At 39.1% G+C, this 22,338-nt stretch overlaps 1 protein-coding gene across 14 annotated transcripts in view; it reads left to right on the top strand.

The window, feature by feature from the left end:
• Positions 1 to 22,338, top strand: part of PAM (peptidylglycine alpha-amidating monooxygenase) — a 315,491-nt gene that overhangs the window by 271,294 nt on the left and 21,859 nt on the right. For all 14 annotated transcript variants that reach the window (XM_044947270.2, XM_025292177.3, XM_044947278.2 and 11 more), the window contains 5 exons: positions 14,135 to 14,251; positions 16,061 to 16,133; positions 17,302 to 17,512; positions 17,961 to 18,161; positions 20,722 to 20,837. In XM_044947270.2, the coding sequence (XP_044803205.2) occupies positions 14,135 to 14,251; positions 16,061 to 16,133; positions 17,302 to 17,512; positions 17,961 to 18,161; positions 20,722 to 20,837 (718 nt within the window). The remainder of the gene's footprint in view (positions 1 to 14,134; positions 14,252 to 16,060; positions 16,134 to 17,301; positions 17,513 to 17,960; positions 18,162 to 20,721; positions 20,838 to 22,338) is intronic.

Here is a 22,338-nt window from a genome sequence, read left to right as displayed (position 1 = left end):
GCAGCTGAAGACGACATGCAGTCAGCGTGTGAGAGTAGACTGATAGACGACATGCAGTCAGCGTGTGAGAGTAGACTGATAGACGACATGCAGTCAGCGTGTGAGAGTAGACTGATGGCTTTGATGCTGTTTAATTATCCTTTGCAGTTGTCACACTTGCTAATGGAATCTAAGAAAGACATCACTTCAGAGTTCAAAGCCAGCAAGCTCAACATCCCTATTTCTACATCTCTGTTACATCATCTTAGTCATTATTGAACATCTAATGATATTTTAACAAGTGCTTTCAAAAGCAAACTATTACTATTCACTGTAGCATATTCTTCATTTTAATGAATATTACTATATTTTCTGCATGGATTTCTAGCCACATTTTATCAGACGAGAAAATTACAGCATCATTTTCTTCCATTGATACTGTCTCAGCTGGCTAAAGCTAAATTGGACGAAGTCCAATTTTCCATTTTAATGTGATATTCATTCCAAGTAAACAGCAGAGGCTGGAATAGTTTAATAGGGGAAAAAAGGGGATCAGTACAGGCCAGCCTGGGGTAAATGACCCAAGACTGAAACAAGAGCCACATAAGTACATTTTCTGGGACATATATGGCAGTCCCAGCAGAAGACCTGATTTTTCTGGCTTCGTGCTTTCATCTAGATAACCTGCCAGTATCCTGGTGAATAGATTCCAGTTCCATCGCCAAAGCCCTGGTGCGTTTACCCTGATGAATGGCTCTGACAAAGCGGTCTTCTTAAAAATTAAAACTTCAGAGCAGGGGCGCTAATTTATACCATTAAGTGTATTTCTTCTTTCTCCTTCGTCTTTATCGTTCAGGTGTAAGAATATTTGTCATCCCTCTCCTTCTGACTCTCTTGTATTTCCTGTTGGCCTCTAGCAGCCTTTGCCACCCATAGAAATTCTCTTTCGGCACTCCAATCTCTGCTTTAAACACTGTCTGCTTTGTTACTCACAAAGAGATTTAGAAGTAGATTACTCTGCTAGTAGTTTTGTAGGTAAATACATTCGGATGTGCTGATCCTGCTGGTTGAACAGTTGTGCGTGACCATCCTTCCTGTATGTGCAAGTGAATTATATAAAATGGGCAAAGTAATTTTCTTCTCACTCAATGAATAGCCAAAGATTGTGCAAAGAAAAAGACAGCACTTCCCTGAAGAATTTCTTACGTGCTGGTGAGAGACAATGGAAATTGAAATATGGGGAGGAAATTGCATTCTTACTCCTACCACGGTTTGTTTAGAAAGATGAGAAATTCCGTATTAATTTTCCTCAGAATCCCATCCTGAGTCTTCTCATGTGCACAAAACTGTAAGTTCCATAAGGTCAGTCAGTCAGTCCAGTCGCTCAGTCATGTCCGGCTCTTTGTGACCCCATGGACTGCAGCACACCAGGCCTCCCTGTCCGTCATCAGCTCCTGGAGCTTACTCAAATTCAGGTCCATTGAGTCGGTGATGCCATCGAACCATCTCATCCTCTGTCATCCCCTTTTCCTCCTGCCTTTAGTCTTCCCAGCATCAGGGTCTTTTCAAATGAGTCAGTTCTTCGCATCAGATGGCCAAAGTATTGGAGTTTCAACTTCAGCATCAGTCCTTCCAATGAACATTCAGGACTCATCTCCTTTAGGATGGACTAGTTGGATCTCCTTGCAGTCCAAGGGACACTCAAGAGTCTTCTCCAACACCACAGTTCAAAGGCATCAATTCTTCAGCGCTCAGCTTTCTTTATAGTCCAACTCTCACATCCATACATGACCACTGGAAAAACCATAGCCTTGACTAGATGGACCTTTGTTGGCAAAGTAATGTCTCTGCTTTTTAATATGCTGTCTAGGTTGGTCATAGCTTTTCTTCCAAGGAGCAAGCAGCTTTTAATTTCATGGCTGCAGTCACCATCTGCAGTGATTTTAGAGCCAAAAAAAATAAAGTCTATCACTGTTTCCATTGTTTCCCCATCTATTTGCCATGAAGTGATGGGACCAGATGCCATGATCTTCATTTTCTGAATGTTGAGCTTTAAGCCAACTTTTTCACTCTCCTCTTTCACTTTCATCAAGAGGCTCTTTAGTTCTTCTTTGCTTTCTGCCATAAGGGTGGTGTCATCTGCATATCTGAGGTTATTGATATTTCTCCCAGCAATCTTGATTCCGGCTTGTGCTTCATGCAGTCCAGCATTTCACATGATGCACTCTGCATAGAAGATAAGCAAGCAGGGTAACCGTATACAGCCTTGACATACTCTTCTTTTGTTAAACACTGTTTGTTGAAGAAGGCCTTATTGTCTCTTACAGATATCCTTTGATATCCTTTGAAACTCTGCATTTAATTGGGTTACCTTTCCCTCTCCCCCTTGCTTTTTGCTTCTCTTTGTTCTTCCACTATTTGTAAAGCCTCCTCAGATAACCACCCTGCCTTCTTGTTTTTCCTTTTATTTGGGATGGTTTTGTTCGCCACCTCCTGTACAATACTATGGACCTCTGTCCATAGTTCTTCAGGCACACTGTTATCTAAATCTAGTCTCTTGAATCTTTGTCACCTCCACTGCAAATTCATATGGGATTTAAGTCATACTGGCTGACCTAGTGTTTTTCCCAGTTTTCTTTAGTTCAAGCCTGAATTTTGCTATGAGAAGGTGATGAGCTGAGCCACAGTCAGCTCCAGGTCTTGTTCTTGCTGACTGTATGCAGCTTCTCCATCTTCGGCTACAGAGAATGCAATCAGTTTGATTTCAGTATTGGTCATTTGGTGATGTCCATGTGTAAAGTCATCTCTTACGTTGTTGAAAAAGAGTATTTACTATGACTAGTGCATTCTCTTGGCAGAATTCAGTTACCCATTGCCCTGCTTCATTTTGTACTCCCAGGCCAAACTTGCCTGTTTCTCTAGGTATATCTTAACTTCCTACTTTTGCCTTCCAATCCCTGGGTATTAGTTCTAGAAGGTCTTCTAGGTCTTCATAGAACCACTCAACTTTAGCTTCTTCAGCATTAGCAATTGGGGCATAGACTTGGATTACTGTGATGTTGACAGTTTGCCTTGAAAATGAAACGAGATCATTCTTTTATTTTTGAGGGTGCACCCATGTACTATATTTCAGACACTTTTGTTGATTATGAGGGCTTCTCTATTTCTTGTAAGGGATTCTCGCCCACAGTAGTAGATATAATCAGTTCAGTTCAGTTCAGTCACTCAGTCATGTCCAACTCTTTGCAACCCCATGGACTGCAGGACGCCAGGCCTCCCTGTCCATCACCAGCTCCCAGAGTTTATTCAAACTCATGTCCATTGAGTCGGTGATGCCATCCAACCATCTCATCCTCTGTCGTCCCCTTCTCCTCCTGCTCCCAATCCCTCCCAGCATCAGGGTCTTTTCAAATGAGTCAGTTCTTCGCATCAAGTGACCAAAGTATTGGAGTTTCAGCTTCAGCATCAGTCCTTCCAATGAATATTCAGGACTGATTTCCTTTAGGATAGACTGGTTGGATCTCCTTGCAGTCCAAGGGACTCTCAAGAGTCTTCTCCAACACCACAGTTCAAAAGTATCAATTCTTCGGTACTCAGGTTTCTTTATAGTCCACCTCTCACATCCATACATGACTACTGAAGAAACGATAGCCTTGAGTAGATGGATCTTTGTTGGCCAAGTAATGTCTCTGCTTTTTAATATGCTGTCTGGGTTGGTCATAACTTTTTTTCCAAGGAGTAAGCGTCTTTTAATTTCATGGCTGCAGTCACCATCTGCAGTGATTTTGGAGCCCCCCAAAATAAAGTCTGCACTGTTTCCACTGTTTCCCCATCTATTTGCCATGAAGTGATGGGACAAGATGCCATGATCTTAGTTTTCTGAATGTTGAGTTTTAAGCCAACTTTTTCACTCTCTTCTTTCAACTTCATCAAGAGGCTCTTTAGTTCTTCTTCGCTTTCTGCCATAAGGGTGGTGTCATCTGCATATCTGAGGTTATTGATATTTCTCCCAGCGATCTTGATTCCAGCTTGTGTTTCTTCCAGCCCAGCGTTTCTCATGATGTACTCTGCATAGAAGTTAAATAAGCAGGGGGACAATATACAGCCTTGATGTACTCCTTTCTTGATTTGGAACCAGTCTGTTGTTCCATGTCCAGTTCTAACTGTTGCTTCTTCCTGATCTGCATACAGATTTCTCAAGAGGCAGGTCAAGTGGTCTGGTATTCCCATTTCTTTAAGAATTTTCCACAGTTTGTTGTGATCCACACAGTCAAAGGCTTTGGCATAGTCAATAAAGCAGAAGTAGATGTTTTTCTGAAACTCTCTTGCTTTTTCGATGATCAGTGGTCATCTGCATTAAATTCGCCCATTCCTGTCCATTTTAGTTCACTGATTCCTAGGATGTCTATGTTGATTCTTACCATTTCCTGCTTGACCATGTCTGATTTTCCTTGATTCATGGACCTAACATTCCAGTTCCTATACAGTCCTGTTTTTTGGAGCATCGGATTTTACTTTCATCACCAGACACATCCACAACTGAGCAATATATCCACTTCAGCCCAGCTGCTTCATTCATTCTCCTCCACTCTTCCCCAGCAGCATATTGGACACCTCAGACCTGCAGGACTCATCTTTTGGTGTCATATCTTTTTGGCCTTTTATACAGTTCATGAGGTTCTCACGGCAAGTATACCGGGGTGGTTTGCCATTCCCTCCTCCAGAAGGAGGAGTTATTATTTAGTAATAATCCCTAATTAATAGTCCATGCTCAAAGCTTTTTCGATATCACATCAATTTTATTTGCTTCCCTGGCGGCTCAGCTGATAAAGAATCTGCCTGCACTGTGGGAGACCTGGGTTCGATCCCTGGGTTGGGAAGATCTCCTGGAGAAGGGAACGGCTACCCACTCCAGTGATCTGGCCTGGAGAATTCCATGGACTCCATGGGGTCACAAACAGTTGGACACGACTGTGCGGCTCTCACCTTCAGTTCTCTTTATGAGTACTGTTCCTCGTCTTTCCTGCCCAACAGCCTTGATCAGCCCTTACTCTTCTACTTAATTATGCTAAATAAGCATGGCAACAAGAATAATAATAACAGTAAACTGTTATCCCCTTTCTCAATTTGATTTCTGTCTTACTCTTTGTCAGTCCCTTACTTCAGTATAGCTGCTCTATGTATGTGTGCTAATAACTCAGTCATGTGCAACTCTTTGCAACCTTGTGAATTGTAGCGCACCAGGCTCCTCTGTTCATGGGATTCTCCAGGCAAGAATACTAGAATGAGTTGCTCTTCCCTTCTCCAGAGGGTCTTCCCAACCCAGGGATTGAACCCTAGTCTCCTGCATTGCAGGAGGGTTGTTTACTGTCTGAGCCATGGGGTAAGCCCATGGCTACTGTAAGAGACTTCTTCTAGCTGAAAGGAAGTTTCAGGGTGTAATGAAACTTTAACGAGCCTCTTGTCTGCCCTAATGTTAGGGCAGCCTGACAACGAGGGCTCTTTAAAGTTTAAATGCCTCCCAGCAGGAGCTGGGTAGCTCCTGCCTCAGTAACCTTTGTTCCTGGGGTGTCTATCTTAAAATCGCCACCATGGTCAGAGGCTAGCTTCCCGGCCTCCCTTTTATTTATCTCAGCTATAGTTGAAGTTCTCCTCTGCAGGCCTCATGTCCAATACCCTCTTCAGTAAATCATGGGTTTTATCCCTTATTTTTAGGCACTAGAAGGTATTTCTATTATACCATTTGTCACTCTTCACATGGAGTTGAAAGGGATTTTGAAAGTTGTGTCACTTGGAATTCCATCTGTAGCCAATGAAGGAGAAAACCCAATGCATACTAGCTTAGAAAAAGAAGAAATTTATTGTTTGTATAAATAAAAACTTTCAGGGTATGGTAGCTCAGATGATAGCACCAGGGTCTATTCAACACATCTTCTCCTGGTTAGTTCCATTCTTAGGCTCAGATTGATCTTCCTCCCTATTTGCAACTTCAGAATACCAGAAGAGACCATCCGTGTCCTTGATAGGTCAACAAGAAATCCTTATATTGAGTCATTTAGTGTTCTTCTACCTGACTTTAGGTAGGTAGCAGAACATTTTTCTTTCATCCTGAACTGTGGGCAAAGGAATGAAATTCACTCTTTGGCTTAGCCTAAGCTTTTTGTTTTATCTCTGTAATGTGAGAGTAGAATTGATATTATCAAAAGCAAGTGGGGGTTTGACAGAAAAACAACAAAATGCTGTAAAACAATTATCCTTCAATTAAAAAAAAAAAAAAAAAAGCAAGTAGACTGAGAGTGAGGCTTAGAATTTTGGGTCAACTAGAGAAAAACAGGTTTCATTGGCACAAAATGGGGCAGTAGACATTGGGCACCCAGAGTAGCAGAGGTCCACCAGAGAGCGCAGCTCCAGGCTCCTGCCAGGACGTCTCCAGGCTCTTGCCAGGACGTCTCCAGTCTCCTGCCAGGACATCTCCAGGCAAAATCTTCCACCGTCATCTGGCGCTTGAACTCTTTCAGAGGCCAGAAATTCCCTAAAATGAGATATACTTCCCAATTATGGGACTCATCTAGATGTCATTCGGTTCTTCATCATGTTAACCTCAAATCTGTGTCCTATAACTTCACCTTCATGACAGCCAAATGCAGAGTAAATTCACTTCCATTTATTCATGTCAGTTATTTGCATATTTGATGAAAGTCTTATCTTCTCCAGACTAAGTATCCCACAGGCTCTGAGCCAGTCTTCGTGCTAACATGATATTTTTATCTGAAGGTGCTCTGGTTTCTCAGTCTTTTAGTGTTTGGTTGAGAAGTAGCCACAGTGCTTCATGTATTACCTGATGAGCAGCACAGTTAGCTTTCCTTGATGTGTATTCTAGATATCTGCTAGTGATTGGCATTCACTTTTCTTCAGCAGTCATATCACCTCGTTACCTTGTGTTCAATGTGTAATCTACTGAAATCTCTAATTATATTTCATAAAATTGTGCAGAAGTTTTTATTGGAAATGCGTATTTATACAGTGAACACTGAATTCAGCATTTTATTCCAATTATATTTCACTTTGCTAGGTTTAGCATTGCTTCCATTTTTACGGATACTATTTTATTCTTAATTAACCAGAGAATGAGCTGTCCCTTCCAGCCTGGTATTAAGTCTGTTTGATGAATTTGCCTTTCATATCTTCATACATATTGTTTATAAAGTTTGAATAGTTGACTGCTTGGTTTAACAAGTTTTGTCCTTAGAGATGTGGGCTTCTGGGAATCTCCCATTTGCCCCCCAGGTAATTCATTCAGAAACCATCTCCTCAACAATGTTTTATGGAATCTTGCCAAGTTTTTTTTGTTTCAAAAATCTGCTTCCTAACTTGCATAAAAATCAGTTCAAGATTTGCCTCACTAGTCACCTGAAGTTTCAGTTAAGATATCTGCTTGAGATTCTGCTTCTGTATCTGCAAATTCTTTCATACCTTTAGAATTAATTAGACCTGGAAAATTGAATTTATTATCTTCACATCCAAGAGAAAATTGTAAGGAGTTCTACAAAGAGAACGTCCATAGTCTGCCCTTCTGTCTTATATTGACGTTTGCTGTTGTGCTCAAGCCAGTTTTTCAGTTTTATGCCACTTTCTCCGATTCTTCTTGGCTATGTGACTATTCTTCCTGTCTCTTCTACATCTACAAATTAAATTTGATAACTGGAGAGGAGACTCTCCCAGTCCACTGAGGTTAATCCTAATAAGAAAAAAACATATGTTTTTGTGGACAGGACACCCAGGTTTCAAACTTGGTTTCTGTTTCTTAGCTTTGAGGCCTGTATCAAGACATTTGAGTTCTGTGCCTCTGTTCCCTAGTCCAAAAAAATGAAGGCTTTAAAAATCTTCCTCCTTCTCTTGAGTAACAAAAGTCACTTTGTTAAGTAACACGTTCCCAGTGGCCTTATTGACTGAACAGAGCCTGGTGCTGTGATACCTAGTTCTTTGATATTTTCATCCTTATTTGGGGTGTCTCTAGTGCTGGGTCCATCAGGGCATAAGTAGTCATACTGAGTTCTTTGTCTGCCCACCCTTTTTCCTCCTCATACGGAATTTTTGCACTGTGTATAAGAAGTAAATGTTTTAAACATAGTATTAAATATATTCCATTTAAAGTCTTTCGTCTTCGTACAGTATGTCTTTGCTTTCCTAACATTGAAAGTATGTTTCCCTTTATTTTCTCACTTGAAAACCTGTGGTCCTTTCTCCAACCTCTTAATCTATATAATTACAACATTATATTTTACTTCTGTCTTCAGTTGCTCTTATTTATTTTGCATTTCCCTTAATTTTGATTGATGGTACAGAAGTTTATTTTCTCTCTATTCTAAATTCTTTGGCGTGTGAATATAGCAATGCATTTCTTTTCAGCCTTATCTAAACTGTTTGATTAGCTGCTAATGTGCAAAATCATTAATGGGGGATTCAAACTGCTAAAATAAAGAACTGGTGAATACCAGCCCGCAGGCCTCCATTCAGCCTTTTCCGCTGAGTGCTTTTTCAGAGAAGCAAGCAGAGATCAGCAGTGCTGCAGGCACTGTGTGAAATGTTCAGGGTGTTATTATATTCTGTAAAAAGTTAAATGTGGTTCAAATAAAGACCTCTCTGCAGCATATAATGCAGGGTAGCTGCTTTAGAACACTTATTTAAGCAGTTTGCTATAGCAACAGTGTATCCAGCTCTATAATCTGACATCCATTTGTGAACTGTTCAAGGGTTACTTTTCTTTGAATTACAAGAGAGTTTATAAATTACTTTATTTGGCAGATTTAATGTGAGTATGTATGTGTGTTGTGTGTGTGTGTGTGTGTGACTTTTCTCATTTCAGAATAAAAAAAAAACCCATCAATTCTTTTTATTACTTGCCCTGTGTATCTACCAGGGGCCAGCTGTTAGTTGTATGAAGCTGCAGCTATCCCAAGTGAAAGGATTAAGACTCATCAACCAATCTATTGAGTGACTGAATATCCCTTGATGCTGCCAGTTTAAACATACAGACATCTGGTAAAGGGTATCACAAAAGATTTTCAGTGAAATAATTGGACCTATGGTGGTGTGGTTAATTCCTTTAAAGCTCTGGTCTCCCCAAGAATTCTAGAATGTTATTATTTGTTATTTATGTTACTGAAGTAAATGAAAATACTCAAATGATGTTAATATCAGTAAATTTAAAAACTTCCCTAGTCACTGAGATCCTTAATGGATATGGGGGAAATATAGTAATATTATTATTAATAACCACAGAACTGCATTCCATAGGAAGAGTGGTTAGTTTGAAGCATCACAAAGAATGCCCTCTGTATATGCTAATGACATGGGGCTCATTTGTGATAATTAAAAAACGCTAAAAGATAAATGATATTACTAGTTATTACATTGTGTATGTATAAGATACTAAGAAAAAAACTGGATTATTTAAGAGATCTGATATTTTCATACATCTAATATTTAATTATAAAAATCTGATTTATTTACTCCAAAATCTGATTTATGTACTCCATGGCTTACTTATATTGTTGCTTATTTTTCTTTTGGCTCTTTCATTTGCTATTTCACATTTATTATAACATTACCAAAAAATGAATAATAAAAGAGTATGATCCTCAAATTAGTTAATTTTACATTTTTCCCACCACTAGAAATTTGGCATTTCTAGATTGTGCATATAGATGCCCACACACAGTTTGGGTTTGTGACAGCATGACATCAACTACTTGATACATCTTTTGCTGTATTCATGAGCAGTGTAGAACAGTCCCATCGATAAAGGATATTTTATCACTTACCTGTGCATTAGCTACGTGTCATTTGATATGACTCACAGAAGCAGTGAGTCTGGGTTTATTTATATTTTTCCTTGACATAGCTTGTTCTCTTGGAAGCCAAGCCCAGCATTACGGGTCCTTGACTTGGAGCTTACATGACTACCAGAGAATAATTTAAACTAGAATTTACATTTTTAGATACTCAAGTGTCTGGAAAAATAAACTAGAGCTATAAAAAAGCATAATTTAAGATAGAGGAATTCAGCATATGCCCCTGAAGGTGTTGGGTGGGGGAAATCTGCTTTCTCTCCATCAATAAGTTGTAAGAATGTTATTTCCTAAAATAGTGGGACCAGAGATTGAAGACTGATGGTGAATATTTAAGTGAATGACAAGACAGACCAAAGAATACTGCAACCTATTGCTTGGGGAAATCACGAACAAGTAAATATGTCAGGCTTCCTATATGGTTTGCCATTTTGCAGATAAGAGATGTGGAATTAGGTATGCCAGGTTCCAGTTTTATCAGGATGTACAATAGGCAATTGGACTGTCACTGTTATTAGCTGTCATTAGTGGGCCAGAACACTGCCTGTCATGTGGACAGCACTTGGTATGAATTATGAGGACGTGGTAACTTTCCATAGTACTAACTCCTAGGTGGAGAAGTAATACAGTAGTGTATTCCATGCCCAAGTAAATAAACTGTAAGAATAAATGAAAATTTTAGGAAATACAAAATGGAAAAGGGTGTCTAAATATAATCAGTGGATTTTCCCAATATCAGTATCCCGGTTATGATATTGTAGTATAGTTGTTCAGAATGCTACCATTGAGGAAACTCGGTAAAGTGTACCTAGAATCTCTCTCTGAGCCACCAGGGAAGCCCGATTATTTGTGTGTGTGTGTGTGTGTGTGTGTGTGTGAAGTCATGTCCAGCTCTCTGCAACCCCTGGAAGACTGTAGCCCTCCAGGCTCTTCTGGAGAATACCAGATTCTCCAGTATTCTGGAGAATACTCCAAGAATACTGAAATGGGTTGCCATTCCCTTCTCCAGGGATTATTTCTTGTAACTACATGTAAATCTACAGTTATCTCAAATTTCCATTAAAAAGGTGAAAACAAATTTTAACTCCTTAAAGCCAGAGAAAACATAATTCTCACGTTGTTTAGATTACCAAATCCCATGGGCAGAGGAGCCTGGTGGGCTGTAGTCCATGGAGTCGCTAAGAGTCGGACACGACTGAGCGACTTCACTTTTCACTTTCATGCATTGGAGAAGGAAATGGCAACCCACTCCAGTGTTCTTGCCCAGAGAATCCCAGGGACGGGGGAGCCTGGTGGGCTGCCGTCTCTGGGGTCGCACAGAGTCGGACACGACCGAAGTGACTTAGCAGCAGCAACAGCAGCAGCAGCATGCCATTATAAATCGTGAAATGTTTCTGAATAATGAGGACTATGACTTCGGCCTTAAATAATGACTGAAGAGACTTCGTCCTGCTATGTGCGTGCATACGTGCTAAGTCACTTCAGTCTTGTCCAACTCTTTGCAAACCTATGGACTGTAGCCCGCCAAGCTCCTCTGTCCATGGGATTCTCCAGGTAAGAATACTGGAGTGGGTTGCCATGCCTTCCTCCAGGTGATCTTCCCAGCCGAGGGATTGAACCCATGTCTCCTGTACCTCCTGCATTGCAGGTGGATTCTTTACCACTGAGCCACCAGGGAAGCCCTCATGCTACTACATATGAACATAAAACTGTAGCATACTATGAGTGTTAGACATGCTGCACTTAAGTTATCCAATATCCTAGACAAGTTGGAAAAAATTATCATTGATGGTTGAATTCAATACCTTTGTTTTCTATGAGAATGGTTATGATTCTTTAGTACAGAAAGTCACATCAAAAAGAGACACATATATACGAAATCTAGAAAAATGGTACTGATGAACTTATTTGCAGGGCAGCAATATAGACACAGACACAGAGACCAGACTGTGGATGCAGCGGGGGCCAGAGAGGATGGGACAAATTGAGAGAATAACATTGAAACATAGACATTGCCTGTGCTCAGTCACTCAGTTATGTCCAACCCTTTGCAACCCCATGGCTGTAGCCCACCAGGCTCCTCTGTCCATGAGATTCTCCAGGCTAGAACACTGGAGTGGGTTGCCATGCCCTTCCTTATGGGATCTTCCCAACCCAGGGATTGAACCCAGGTCTCCTGCATTGCAGGCAGATTCTTTACCGCCTGAGCCACCAGGGAAGCCCAAGAATCCTGGAGTAGGTAGCCTATCCCTTCTTCAGGGAATCTTCCTGACCCAGGACTCGAACTAGGGTCTCCTGCTTTGCAGGCAGATTCTTTTCCAGCTGAGCTACCCGGGAAGCCCAAACTTATACATTACCATATGTAAAACAGATGGCCAGAGGAATTTGCCATGTGTCACAGGGAGTTCAACTCCGTGCTTGGAGACAGCCTGGAGGGGTGGGATGGGGTGGGAGGTGGGAGGGAGGAGGTTCAAAAGGGAGGGGACATATGTATACCAGCTGATTCATGTTGATGTATGGCATAAACCAATACAACATTGTAAAGCAATTATCCTCCAATTAAAAGTAAATAAATAAAAATACATTCAGATAGACGATGAACTGTTTGGTGTTTCATAGTACTAAGAAAGAGTTACTTGTGTTTGCCCATTATTGGTGTCTCCTGATTTATTAATATCTTGAGTATTCTTACATTGATTCTAACTAATAAAATTGTATGTTTTAATTTAATAATGATGTCATAATTGTCTTACAAAATATGCTTTGTTGGTGATGTTACTTCCATTTCGTCAACTTATGTATTTTTTTTCTGCTCTGTGGTTTTAAGTACACATAATAGCATATGTAAGCAGTATTACTTAAGTTTTAGTTGACAAAGCTGAATCAAAATTTTTTATTCAAATGAATGCATCATTAATAAGAACTACTTCAGGGACTTATTATTATCTTTCAGGAAAAGTATACCCAAAGACTATGACAGTCAAGAAGCTCAAATAGTTATGTGGTGTTTATTTTTAATGGCAAAAGAGTATAATTTTGAAATTTTTGTTCTCCTACTGGGTCTCTGCATAAGTTCCATAAAAATACCAACCAACTAATCAATAGGAGTATGATAGAATTGAGCAGTCTGTTGCCTTCCAAATTAAAAATGTTTCTCCATAAATACTTAATGTTGTTCAGATTCTTTTTTTGCTTATATGGTTGAACTACAAAGTATTAGTAGTTTCTTTTTCACAACCTTGTCTGATTTTATAAAGGAAATTGTATTTTACAGGAACATTTATTGATCTATACAGTGACTTAATCTGGCAAAATATATATATATATATTACATGTTTATGCTCCCCACCCACAAACATGTCTCAACTATGTGCTAATCAGTTAGTTCTTTGCTCTTGAAATGTAAGTTGGCCTGTTGGTGCTTCATATATTTTTCTCTCTGTCACATAAGCTTAGATTGGAAGAACTTGTCTTTGTGATATATCACAAATAATTTTCGAAACAGGAATTTAAATAGGTACAATGTCTGTGATAATTATCAATTTAAAGAACGATACTACTAATAATTCAGGTAGAAATATAAATATATATAAATTTTCACAATATTTTATAATAGCCTGGAAAGTATAGAGTTAAAAAGCAGAAATTGTCATTCATTTTAGTGTTTTTATTAATTATTACACAGATGTCCATTTTGTACTTACAGAAAAACTGTTATATGGAAAAGGTTTTATGTCTCTAAACACATTTTTGTTTCAAGAATCAGTTTTATATTTTTGAAATATTTTGAACGTTCTGTTCTGTGTCCTTTAACGTGTGTTTGCATGTTGTACCTACAGCAAGTAAAATAGCAAACACAGTTTCGATCACTATGCTTCATCCTACCCTTCACACTTTCCTTACCATTACACATTATACATTTTGAAAGAAAATAGTTACTGAATTTAAACATTTTGAGGAGCTTTTGAGAAAAAATTAGCTTTTTTAAGAGTTCTGGGCAGTGTTTCTCCACGTCTCATGGGCTGTGACTCACGTGGAGATCTTGAGAAAGTGTGGATTCAGATTTGGCGGGTTAGAAACCTTGCCTTCCCCCCTGACCTTGTCTAGTTCCTCAGGCAATGGTATTATATTTGTGATCCAAGATACTGAAGCATGAAGGGCAAAGAGTGCAGTCAGACACATCTGAGCCCTTCTCTTGATTCCATGTTTAAAACCTCAAGTGAATGGCCTGCGTTTCTCAAGGTCACTGATGTTTCTGATTGGCTTATTCCCATTCTAATGCCTTTTTTTTTTTTTTTAACTAGCTCTTTTGATAGCAAGTTTGTTTACCAGCAAAGAGGTCTCGGACCAATTGAAGAAGACACTATTCTTGTCATAGATCCAAATAATGCTGCAGTACTCCAGTCCAGTGGGAAAAATCTGTGAGTTAAATTGCTTATATTGTTATTAATGCTTGTGCTGTTTGGTAAGAACTGTATCATTGGGTCTGGCCTTAGAAAGAGTATATTGTACAGCAGTGGTGAGAAAACACAGCTTAAGAAAGCAGGGGACTGATAGAGCCATCCTTTCATTTTCTAAAGAGGTGGTTTTAAACCCTGACTGAACATTAGAATCATCTGGGAAGCTTCTAAAATTGAGATTCATATTTAGTCTGGGATGGGGCCCAGGTATCAAAATAGTAGTGTGAAAGCTCCCTCGGTGATTCTAATGGCAGTCAAGCTTCAGAGAAAATTGATACACATGGCTAATGAAGTGAGTTGCTGCTCAGCTAGATCTGAAGATTAAAAAAATTTCTTAAGTGGAGAAGTTACATAACCAAACTCAGCAGCTAGTCACCATTAAGAAAAAAGGCTTCTCTCTTCCCATCTCAAAGTGAAGATTAAACAAATGTCATTTTCAACTTTCCATGGCATGCATAGTTAATTTGGCTTTGAAAGCTGCCCATTATTTGGTCTTATTCCTAGATTTGGCTTCTGGCAGACAAAAAAAAGTTGGCTGATATTCATGGTCTTTGAAAGAAAGGGGCACCTGCTTACAGTGTCCTCGACCTTTGTGGCCTGGCAGCTTCGGGAGCTATACCCTACTTTATCTGCTTAGGCACAGGGAGAGCCAGCTTCTTTAAAAGGCTGGGAGCCATCCACTTTGAATACAGCTGATTATGGAGATGCTAACAATTAGCTTTTTATAGGATCCTGAGATGGTGAGTCAAGGGCCAAGTTCTAATAGCAGCCCCACCACTCATTGTGTTTGAACCTGTCTCTTCAGTACTCTGGCTATCAGTCAGAAGTGTTCTCATTCCAGATAGGCATTAAAGAGGAAGGCAGAGCTGCTGCTAAATCAACGTGGCCAACAGTGGTGTGTCTGTGTTGAAAGCAAGTCATAACCCTCACATTCGGTGACCAAAAGGGAGATCTAGTTCAGTGTATCAGTCAAGATCAAGGTGTTACCTTCTTGGCTCCTGAAAACAAAAATCTGTGATGCCAACACTTTGTACAGGCTAGAAGCTGACACGTAGCTTGTGGATTGTCGGATTTGATCCCAAAAACATTAAGACGTTGTCCATGTGTTTGTTAGCTCTGTCCAAGTTCCTTAAGCCTGTGAGTCTCTGTTCACATAAGTTTATGATTCTCTTATCCAGGTCATCCCAATTGACTTGTTAGATAGATTAACCTTCTCTTACTATTATCTAGCATACCGCTTAACTTTGCTTAGCTGGTCACAGCCCATGTCTGCTGGAAGGTGTTTTCTTTGCGTTTTACTGTCTTTAGTGTTAATAATCAGTCTTAAAGCTTTCCAGCCATATATTTAATATTAATAGAATGCTATATTTTGCAGCATACTTTAAGTATTCAAACCATATAAATCCACATTTATAATTCTCTATATAATTTGTTTTATACACATTTCTTTATGATTTTAGAACTTGTTTTCAAATTGATATTGTTATTTAATATACCATACTTTATAATAAATATTTGTAATTGATATGTATGCTTCATTTACATATTGTTAGAAGATTAGATACCAATTAAATTTTTTCACAAGGCAGTCTCTATTAAAATGCGTATTTTGATTTGACAATTCATTTTGGCCTTTTCTAGAGTCATGCAGGTATACTTTATCAGTATATAAATTTATATTGCCATTACAAATTAATTAGCAGAAAACTTTCTTCTCATGTGTACTTTGGGAGTAATTATATAATTAGGATGGTTATTTGTATTTTGCAGGTTTTACTTGCCGCATGGCTTGAGTATAGACAAAGATGGAAATTATTGGGTCACAGACGTGGCTCTTCATCAGGTAATCTTCCATTTGGCATTTCAAATAGAAATTCCATTTGGTTATTCAAGTAGAAGTTGGGCTTCTTCAGTGGCTCAGCAGTAAACAGTCCACCTGCAACGCAGAGGATGCAAGAGACTCGGGTTTGATCCCTGGATCAGGAAGATCCCCTGGAGGAGGGCATGGCAACCCACTCCAATGTTCTTGCCTGGAGACTGCCATGGACAGAGGAGCCTGGAGAGCTACAGTCCATGGAGTCTGCTGAGTGTGCACCCACACGCATAGAAGTTAATGAGGCTGTGCTTTCAGAATGCTCTGGAGTTGTCTGGGTCTTTTTCTGTGACCCAAAAAGTTTATAACAAAAGAATGGAACGGCCAGGTCTGAAATGGTTCATTTAGCACTCGGTGCTCAGGAAAACTTGCCCGTAAATGATCCAGTCACCCTCCCTTGTGGGGCTGGCAGGAATCTTAGGGCAAGAGGTGAAACTTCCCCCTACTGAACGTCTAGCTCCCCCGGTCTCCTTCTGAGCTTTCCGTATTTCTTTCCTCTGTCCCCAGGTCTTAGTTCTATTTTATTACTTTATGTGTTTTATGTATTTTTCATACGCCACCTTAATCTTCTATAAATCGAGGCAAGGTCTCTAGTGCATACATGTTTATATGTAAAACAGCAGTCTTTTTGTTCTTTTTAAAGGAAGTTAATACTTTCACCAGAGTGTAGTCATAATGTTTTATCCTTAAAGGATAAGCTCATGTTTAATACCCGCTTGATGAATAGGTGGGAAAGAACTAGGAAAACTAGGGTAAGAAACTAGAACTCAGAAGGCACCGCTAGCCTTCAAGCATCATCTCAGTGGACGTTTATCGCCCTTGTATTGGCTGGGGCGCACCGAACTGGTAGCTGAGGAAGAGGAAGTGGGGGAGGGTGGAACAGGGCATCCACGTGCTAGTCTCCGCTCACCACCAGTGACCTGAAGAACCTTGGGCAGGTCCCTTAATCTCTGTGAGCCTCACTCATCAAATGAAGGAAGCAGACCAGATCATTTCCAGAGTCCCATCCAGTTCTGAAAAGTACCTGCTTGTAAATGCATCTATTGAGAGCTGACCCTTGAATTGCCTGAGTCAGGTAGGTGGGCGTCAATAAATAACCATGCAAAGTGAGTGAGGCTTTCGTTCTCTCTTTGAAAAGGTGTTCAAACTACATCCAAAGAGTAAAGAAGGCCCTCTGCTAACCCTGGGAAGGAGCATGCAGCCAGGCAGTGACCAGAATCACTTCTGTCAGCCCACCGATGTGGCTGTGGATCCAGGCAGCGGAACCGTCTATGTGTCAGACGGCTACTGCAACAGTCGCCTTGTGCAGTTTTCACCAAGTGGAAGATTCATCACACAGTGGGGAGAAGGTACTCAGTTAGACTCTTTACCTCGGCTTCTCATTCTTGGCCAGCATCACAAGGAACAAGAGGCTGGCCATCCCTCCTTTGGGAGGGAATGGGCATGGCCATCCCATTCTTTGGGATGTAATTGTCCCTTGATTGAGGAAAACAGGGCTTCCACATGCATCCAGTTGGTTGTCCACTCTCTCTTTCTCACTCACACACACACACAAGCACACAGAGTCTTAAAGGAAGAAAGGAATGCTTCTACCCAAAAGCTTTAAACTTGATCCAAACAGGGAGAAAATCTGTCATGTATTCATGGGCAAAGATACTGACTGCTTTACCTTATTTTTCCCCTGGTTCCAGATATTTAGTGGCTTACTATAATGAATTTTGAAGTTTAGGAGACTTCAGAGTCAGAGTTTGGGTGATTTTACACATTGTACGTCTGAGGTTTTTCTTCATTCTGTAGCATCTCCAGAGAGCAGTCCTAAACCAGGCCAGTTCAGAGTTCCTCACAGCTTGGCCCTGGTGCCTCCCCTGGGCCAGCTGTGTGTGGCAGACCGGGAAAACGGTCGGATCCAGTGTTTCAAAACCGACACCAAAGAATTTGTGCGCGAGATTAAGCACCCATCATTTGGAAGAAATGTGTTTGCCATTTCGTACATACCAGGTATTTCATTTTTATTTTCTGTGTTTTTTCATACTGCTCTCCATCCTTAAAAAGTGTCTGTATGATCTTCATATGCTCTTACAGTAAACCATTTTAAACTCAAGCACCACTGTTCTTTATACAGAAATAATGAACTCAAAAGATTTAGCAGCTGTTTGTGATGGATTAAAAAAGCAGTCCCATATATTAATTTTTATTTTTTGTTAATTTTGATCATTTGCTCTAGTTATTAAATGATTAATATTTTGTATTCATACATCATCAACAGATGGTGTATGTTGATAAAGTCGGTATTCAAAATACTTCTGCTTCACATTCTTTTAAAGAGTGATGGCCAATTTTTTAAAGATAAATAGGTGAAGTAAGTAGGGGCTTATGTGTAAATGTCAGGAGAAATGATCAGTGAAATCTGTAGTTTTTTCTCATTTTCAAAATAGATTTTCATGACTTAAAGAAAACCGGAAAAATAATTCAAACTTACAAAATAGGGTTTATTTAATTCATATTTTAAAAACTTAGCATTTCTTTATATCATGAATACTGAACAACTGAAAATATATTTCTAGAATTTATATGTGAATTTTGCAATACATTCAATAAATACATCTGTACATGTATTAAAGATGCATTACTACATACTTATCACAATAATATTTATATTTCTCATGCTATTAAAGTTGCATATGGCTGCTATCAGGTTTCCTTGGTGGCTCAAGTAGTGAAGAATCTGTCTGCAGTGCAGGAAACGGGTTCAATCCCTGGGTCAGGAAGATTCCTAGAGAAGGAAATGGCAACCCACTCCAGCATTCTTGCCTGGAGAATTCCATGGACGGAGGAGTCTGGCCGGCTACTGCTCAGGGGTTCTCAAAGAGTTGGACACAACTGAACAACTAACACCCATGGCTAATATCTTCTCAGGCAGCCCCCAGTTTATGTAAGACACGGAATAAAGGGACTCAAGTGACTGAAATAGGAACACGTTGGCTTCCCTAAGGAATAAGTAATTAAAAAGTAATAAAAGATCCATTAATGTTAATGAAAGATAAATTCTCATGTTGGTTTTTACCTCCTATTTAAAGAATAAGTTTGGCAAGACCATTTACTTAATCAGCAAAGGACCATATAGTCAAAGCTATGGTCTTTCCATTAGTCATGTATGGATGTGAGAGTTGGACCATAAAGAAGGCTGAGCACTGAAGAATTGATGCTTTTGAACTGTGGTGTTGGAGAATACTCTTGCGAGTCTCTTGGATTACAAGGAGATCAAACCAGTCTATCCTGAAGAAAATCAATCCTGAGTATCCATTGGAGGGACTGATGCTGAGGCTGAAGCTCCAGTACTTCAGCCACCTGATGTGAAGAACTGACTCACTGGAAAAGACCCTGATGCTGGGAGAGATTGAAGGCAGGAAGAGAAAGGGACGATAGAGGATGAGATTGTTGGATGGCATCACCGACTCAATGGACATGAGTTTGAGAAAGCTCCGGGAGATGGTGAAGGACAGGGAAGCATGGACTACTACAGTCCATGGGGTCACAGAGTTGGACATGACTGAGAGACTGAACAACAACAAATTTACTTAAGAAAGGGTGATCATAGTGAATAAAAATAAATCAAATAGAAGAAAAACATCAGGAGAAAAGAGAGGAAATCTGGTTAAAAAGAGAATCTCAGCAAAAGACAAAGTGCATTATAATTGGAATTCTCTCTACAATGTTACACAGTAGTAATTGATGTTAATAGTGTTGATAGTTTTTAGTATGATGTGCTAAAGAACCCTATCCTGAAATCCTTAAATAAGATGAAAAAACTTTCAATACTGGTTTAGTATTCTGTATATTTTATTGTTTTAATTCTTTAAAATATAATATTCAATCATCTGCAGTACTAATCAAAGCATCACAGTTTCCATTTTTTTGGATAAACACTGCTAAACTAAGAAATATGATTTACTGCAAAGAGTATTCATTGAATTAGTATAAAAATTGGTCTAATTTTTTTAATTAGAAAAAAATGTCTTTGATAATCTGAAATATGCATCTCACATTTCCCAGGGGTAGTTGTTTAAAATCAGATCATTCTTCTATTTATGCTATAACTTCACTTTCTTTGCCTATTTTTCTCTGATTCTACTTGTAGCTATCATAGATGTTAACATATTTTTTTTAAAAGATCTGATACCCTAAAATGATTGCTTTCAATAACCTGACTCTTCCCATAACCTATTTAGTATATCTATATATATATATATTCCTCTACCTATGTCATCTCTATAACTGTGGATTACTGATTTCATAACTATGGATTACTGATTTCTACTGGCTTCCTCAGTGGGACAGGCCTTGCGGTTCTTGGTTTTCCTATTACAAGGTTAGCCTCCTAACCTGTCTGCTCCTGATCTTATTACTCAGAGACATCTACTAAGTATTTTGTTTTCCACGTTTGTTGCCAAATGTAGGGTTGACTCTACGTTTTTTGTTTGTGTGATGTGCACACATGTGTTTAAAAGCCAGTCTTATCCATATTTTAAAGGAGGGTTAACTGGATATGTTGTCACAGGTTTGCTCTTTGCGGTAAATGGAAAGCCTTACTTTGAGGACCAAGAACCCGTGCAAGGATTTGTGATGAACTTTTCCAGCGGGGAAATTATCGATGTCTTCAAGCCAGTGCGCAAGGTATTCACATTCATGAACTATGTATCAGTTTTCTTGAGGATAAAACTAAAATGTGAATCTTGGAACTCAACTTACACTTCAGTCATTTTTTTAAACTTTAAAGGCGACGTGATAGTTTTCTGGCTAGGTTGATGGGAATGCTGCATACTGTGTTTTATTTAGAAACAATGTCCTTGTCTATTCCTAGATGAATTTCACAGATGCAAGTTAACACTATATGCAGTTCTAAGGTTCTTAGTAGACTTTTGTACATGATAGCAGGCTTAAATTCACTGCAGTTAGAATATCGAAAATGTAAGATATTTTACATTTTAGATATTCCTGGTTTCATCCAAGTAGAAAAGATACCACAATATGTTCAACTGTAATTTTATAGTCCTCTTAGATTCAATAGAAATGTTGCTTGCTTTTTTAATGTTATTTTAATGTTACTACACTGAGCAACAAGACTTGAAAATAGCACTCCTGGAATCAAGTTCTAGAGACTTGGTTTCAGTAAAAGACTCACATCTGGTCCTGGCCTCACAGTGGTATACCATGGTTTATTCTCACAGTGCTTTATACCAACATGGTGGCCATGCTGTGCTGTACCATTGCCCTCTGTCTCCTCAGTTAACTTCTCTGCAGAATAACTGTCAGAATGATCAGAATACTCACATGTACCACCTGAATGTGCTTGGGGTACATCAATTTTAGCGAAAATGCTGCAAATAAGAGCTATTTTTCAAAATTTGTAAAGATGTATCAGCTTCAGTGGGTCAAAATGCAACTTATCATAAGCCACTGGATAAATATCTCCAAACTCAATTTCTTACAGTATTCTCTAAGACACTAAATTTGCTAGCTAAAAAAAAAAAAAAAAAAAACTTTACAATGCCACTGTTAGAATACTGACAGCCTGTCTGGGATTTACTAAGCTTCATTCTAAAGGTATTTATTAAGCACCTCTCTGTGTCAGGCATTATACTAGATACTAAGGCTATGATAGTGAACAGGACAGGGCACAGCCTTTCCTTCAAATGGAGTTTTAGCCAAACTTACAGGATCCACATTGAACCAAACTAAATCTGAAGTAAAGATTCCAGTACCAATTTCTTTTTTTCTTTTTTTTTAAGTTTCTTTTGATAAATTGATATAACAAGCAAGACTTTTCATGGAAGTATTTCACCTAAAAAGCAATAAACAACCAAATGCCCAATCATAATAGCCCTTCAGAAACAAATTCATTAGATTGAGAATAGATGTTTTATTTCAGTAGTTTCAGCTCTTTATTGATTATCTGATCTTCATTGCTTTGCCACTTGGAGCTTCTTCATATCTGTTGATAAAGAAAGTGAGGGATACTTCACTTCCTGTCAGAGCTTCACTTTGTTCTCAAACAGTGTTTGCTTGATTGTTCTTTAAATAATAAAATACTATGTCAATCGGGATATTAACTTTTAATTCAAATATGCATCTAGAGAGCAACACTAAGTGCTAAGCTAGAGGCTAGATTCTAAAT

This window comes from Bubalus bubalis, chromosome 9 (genome assembly GCF_019923935.1).
Source record: "Bubalus bubalis isolate 160015118507 breed Murrah chromosome 9, NDDB_SH_1, whole genome shotgun sequence".
Classification (NCBI taxonomy): domain Eukaryota; kingdom Metazoa; phylum Chordata; class Mammalia; order Artiodactyla; family Bovidae; genus Bubalus; species Bubalus bubalis.
This window is presented reverse-complemented; position numbering and strand designations above follow the sequence as displayed.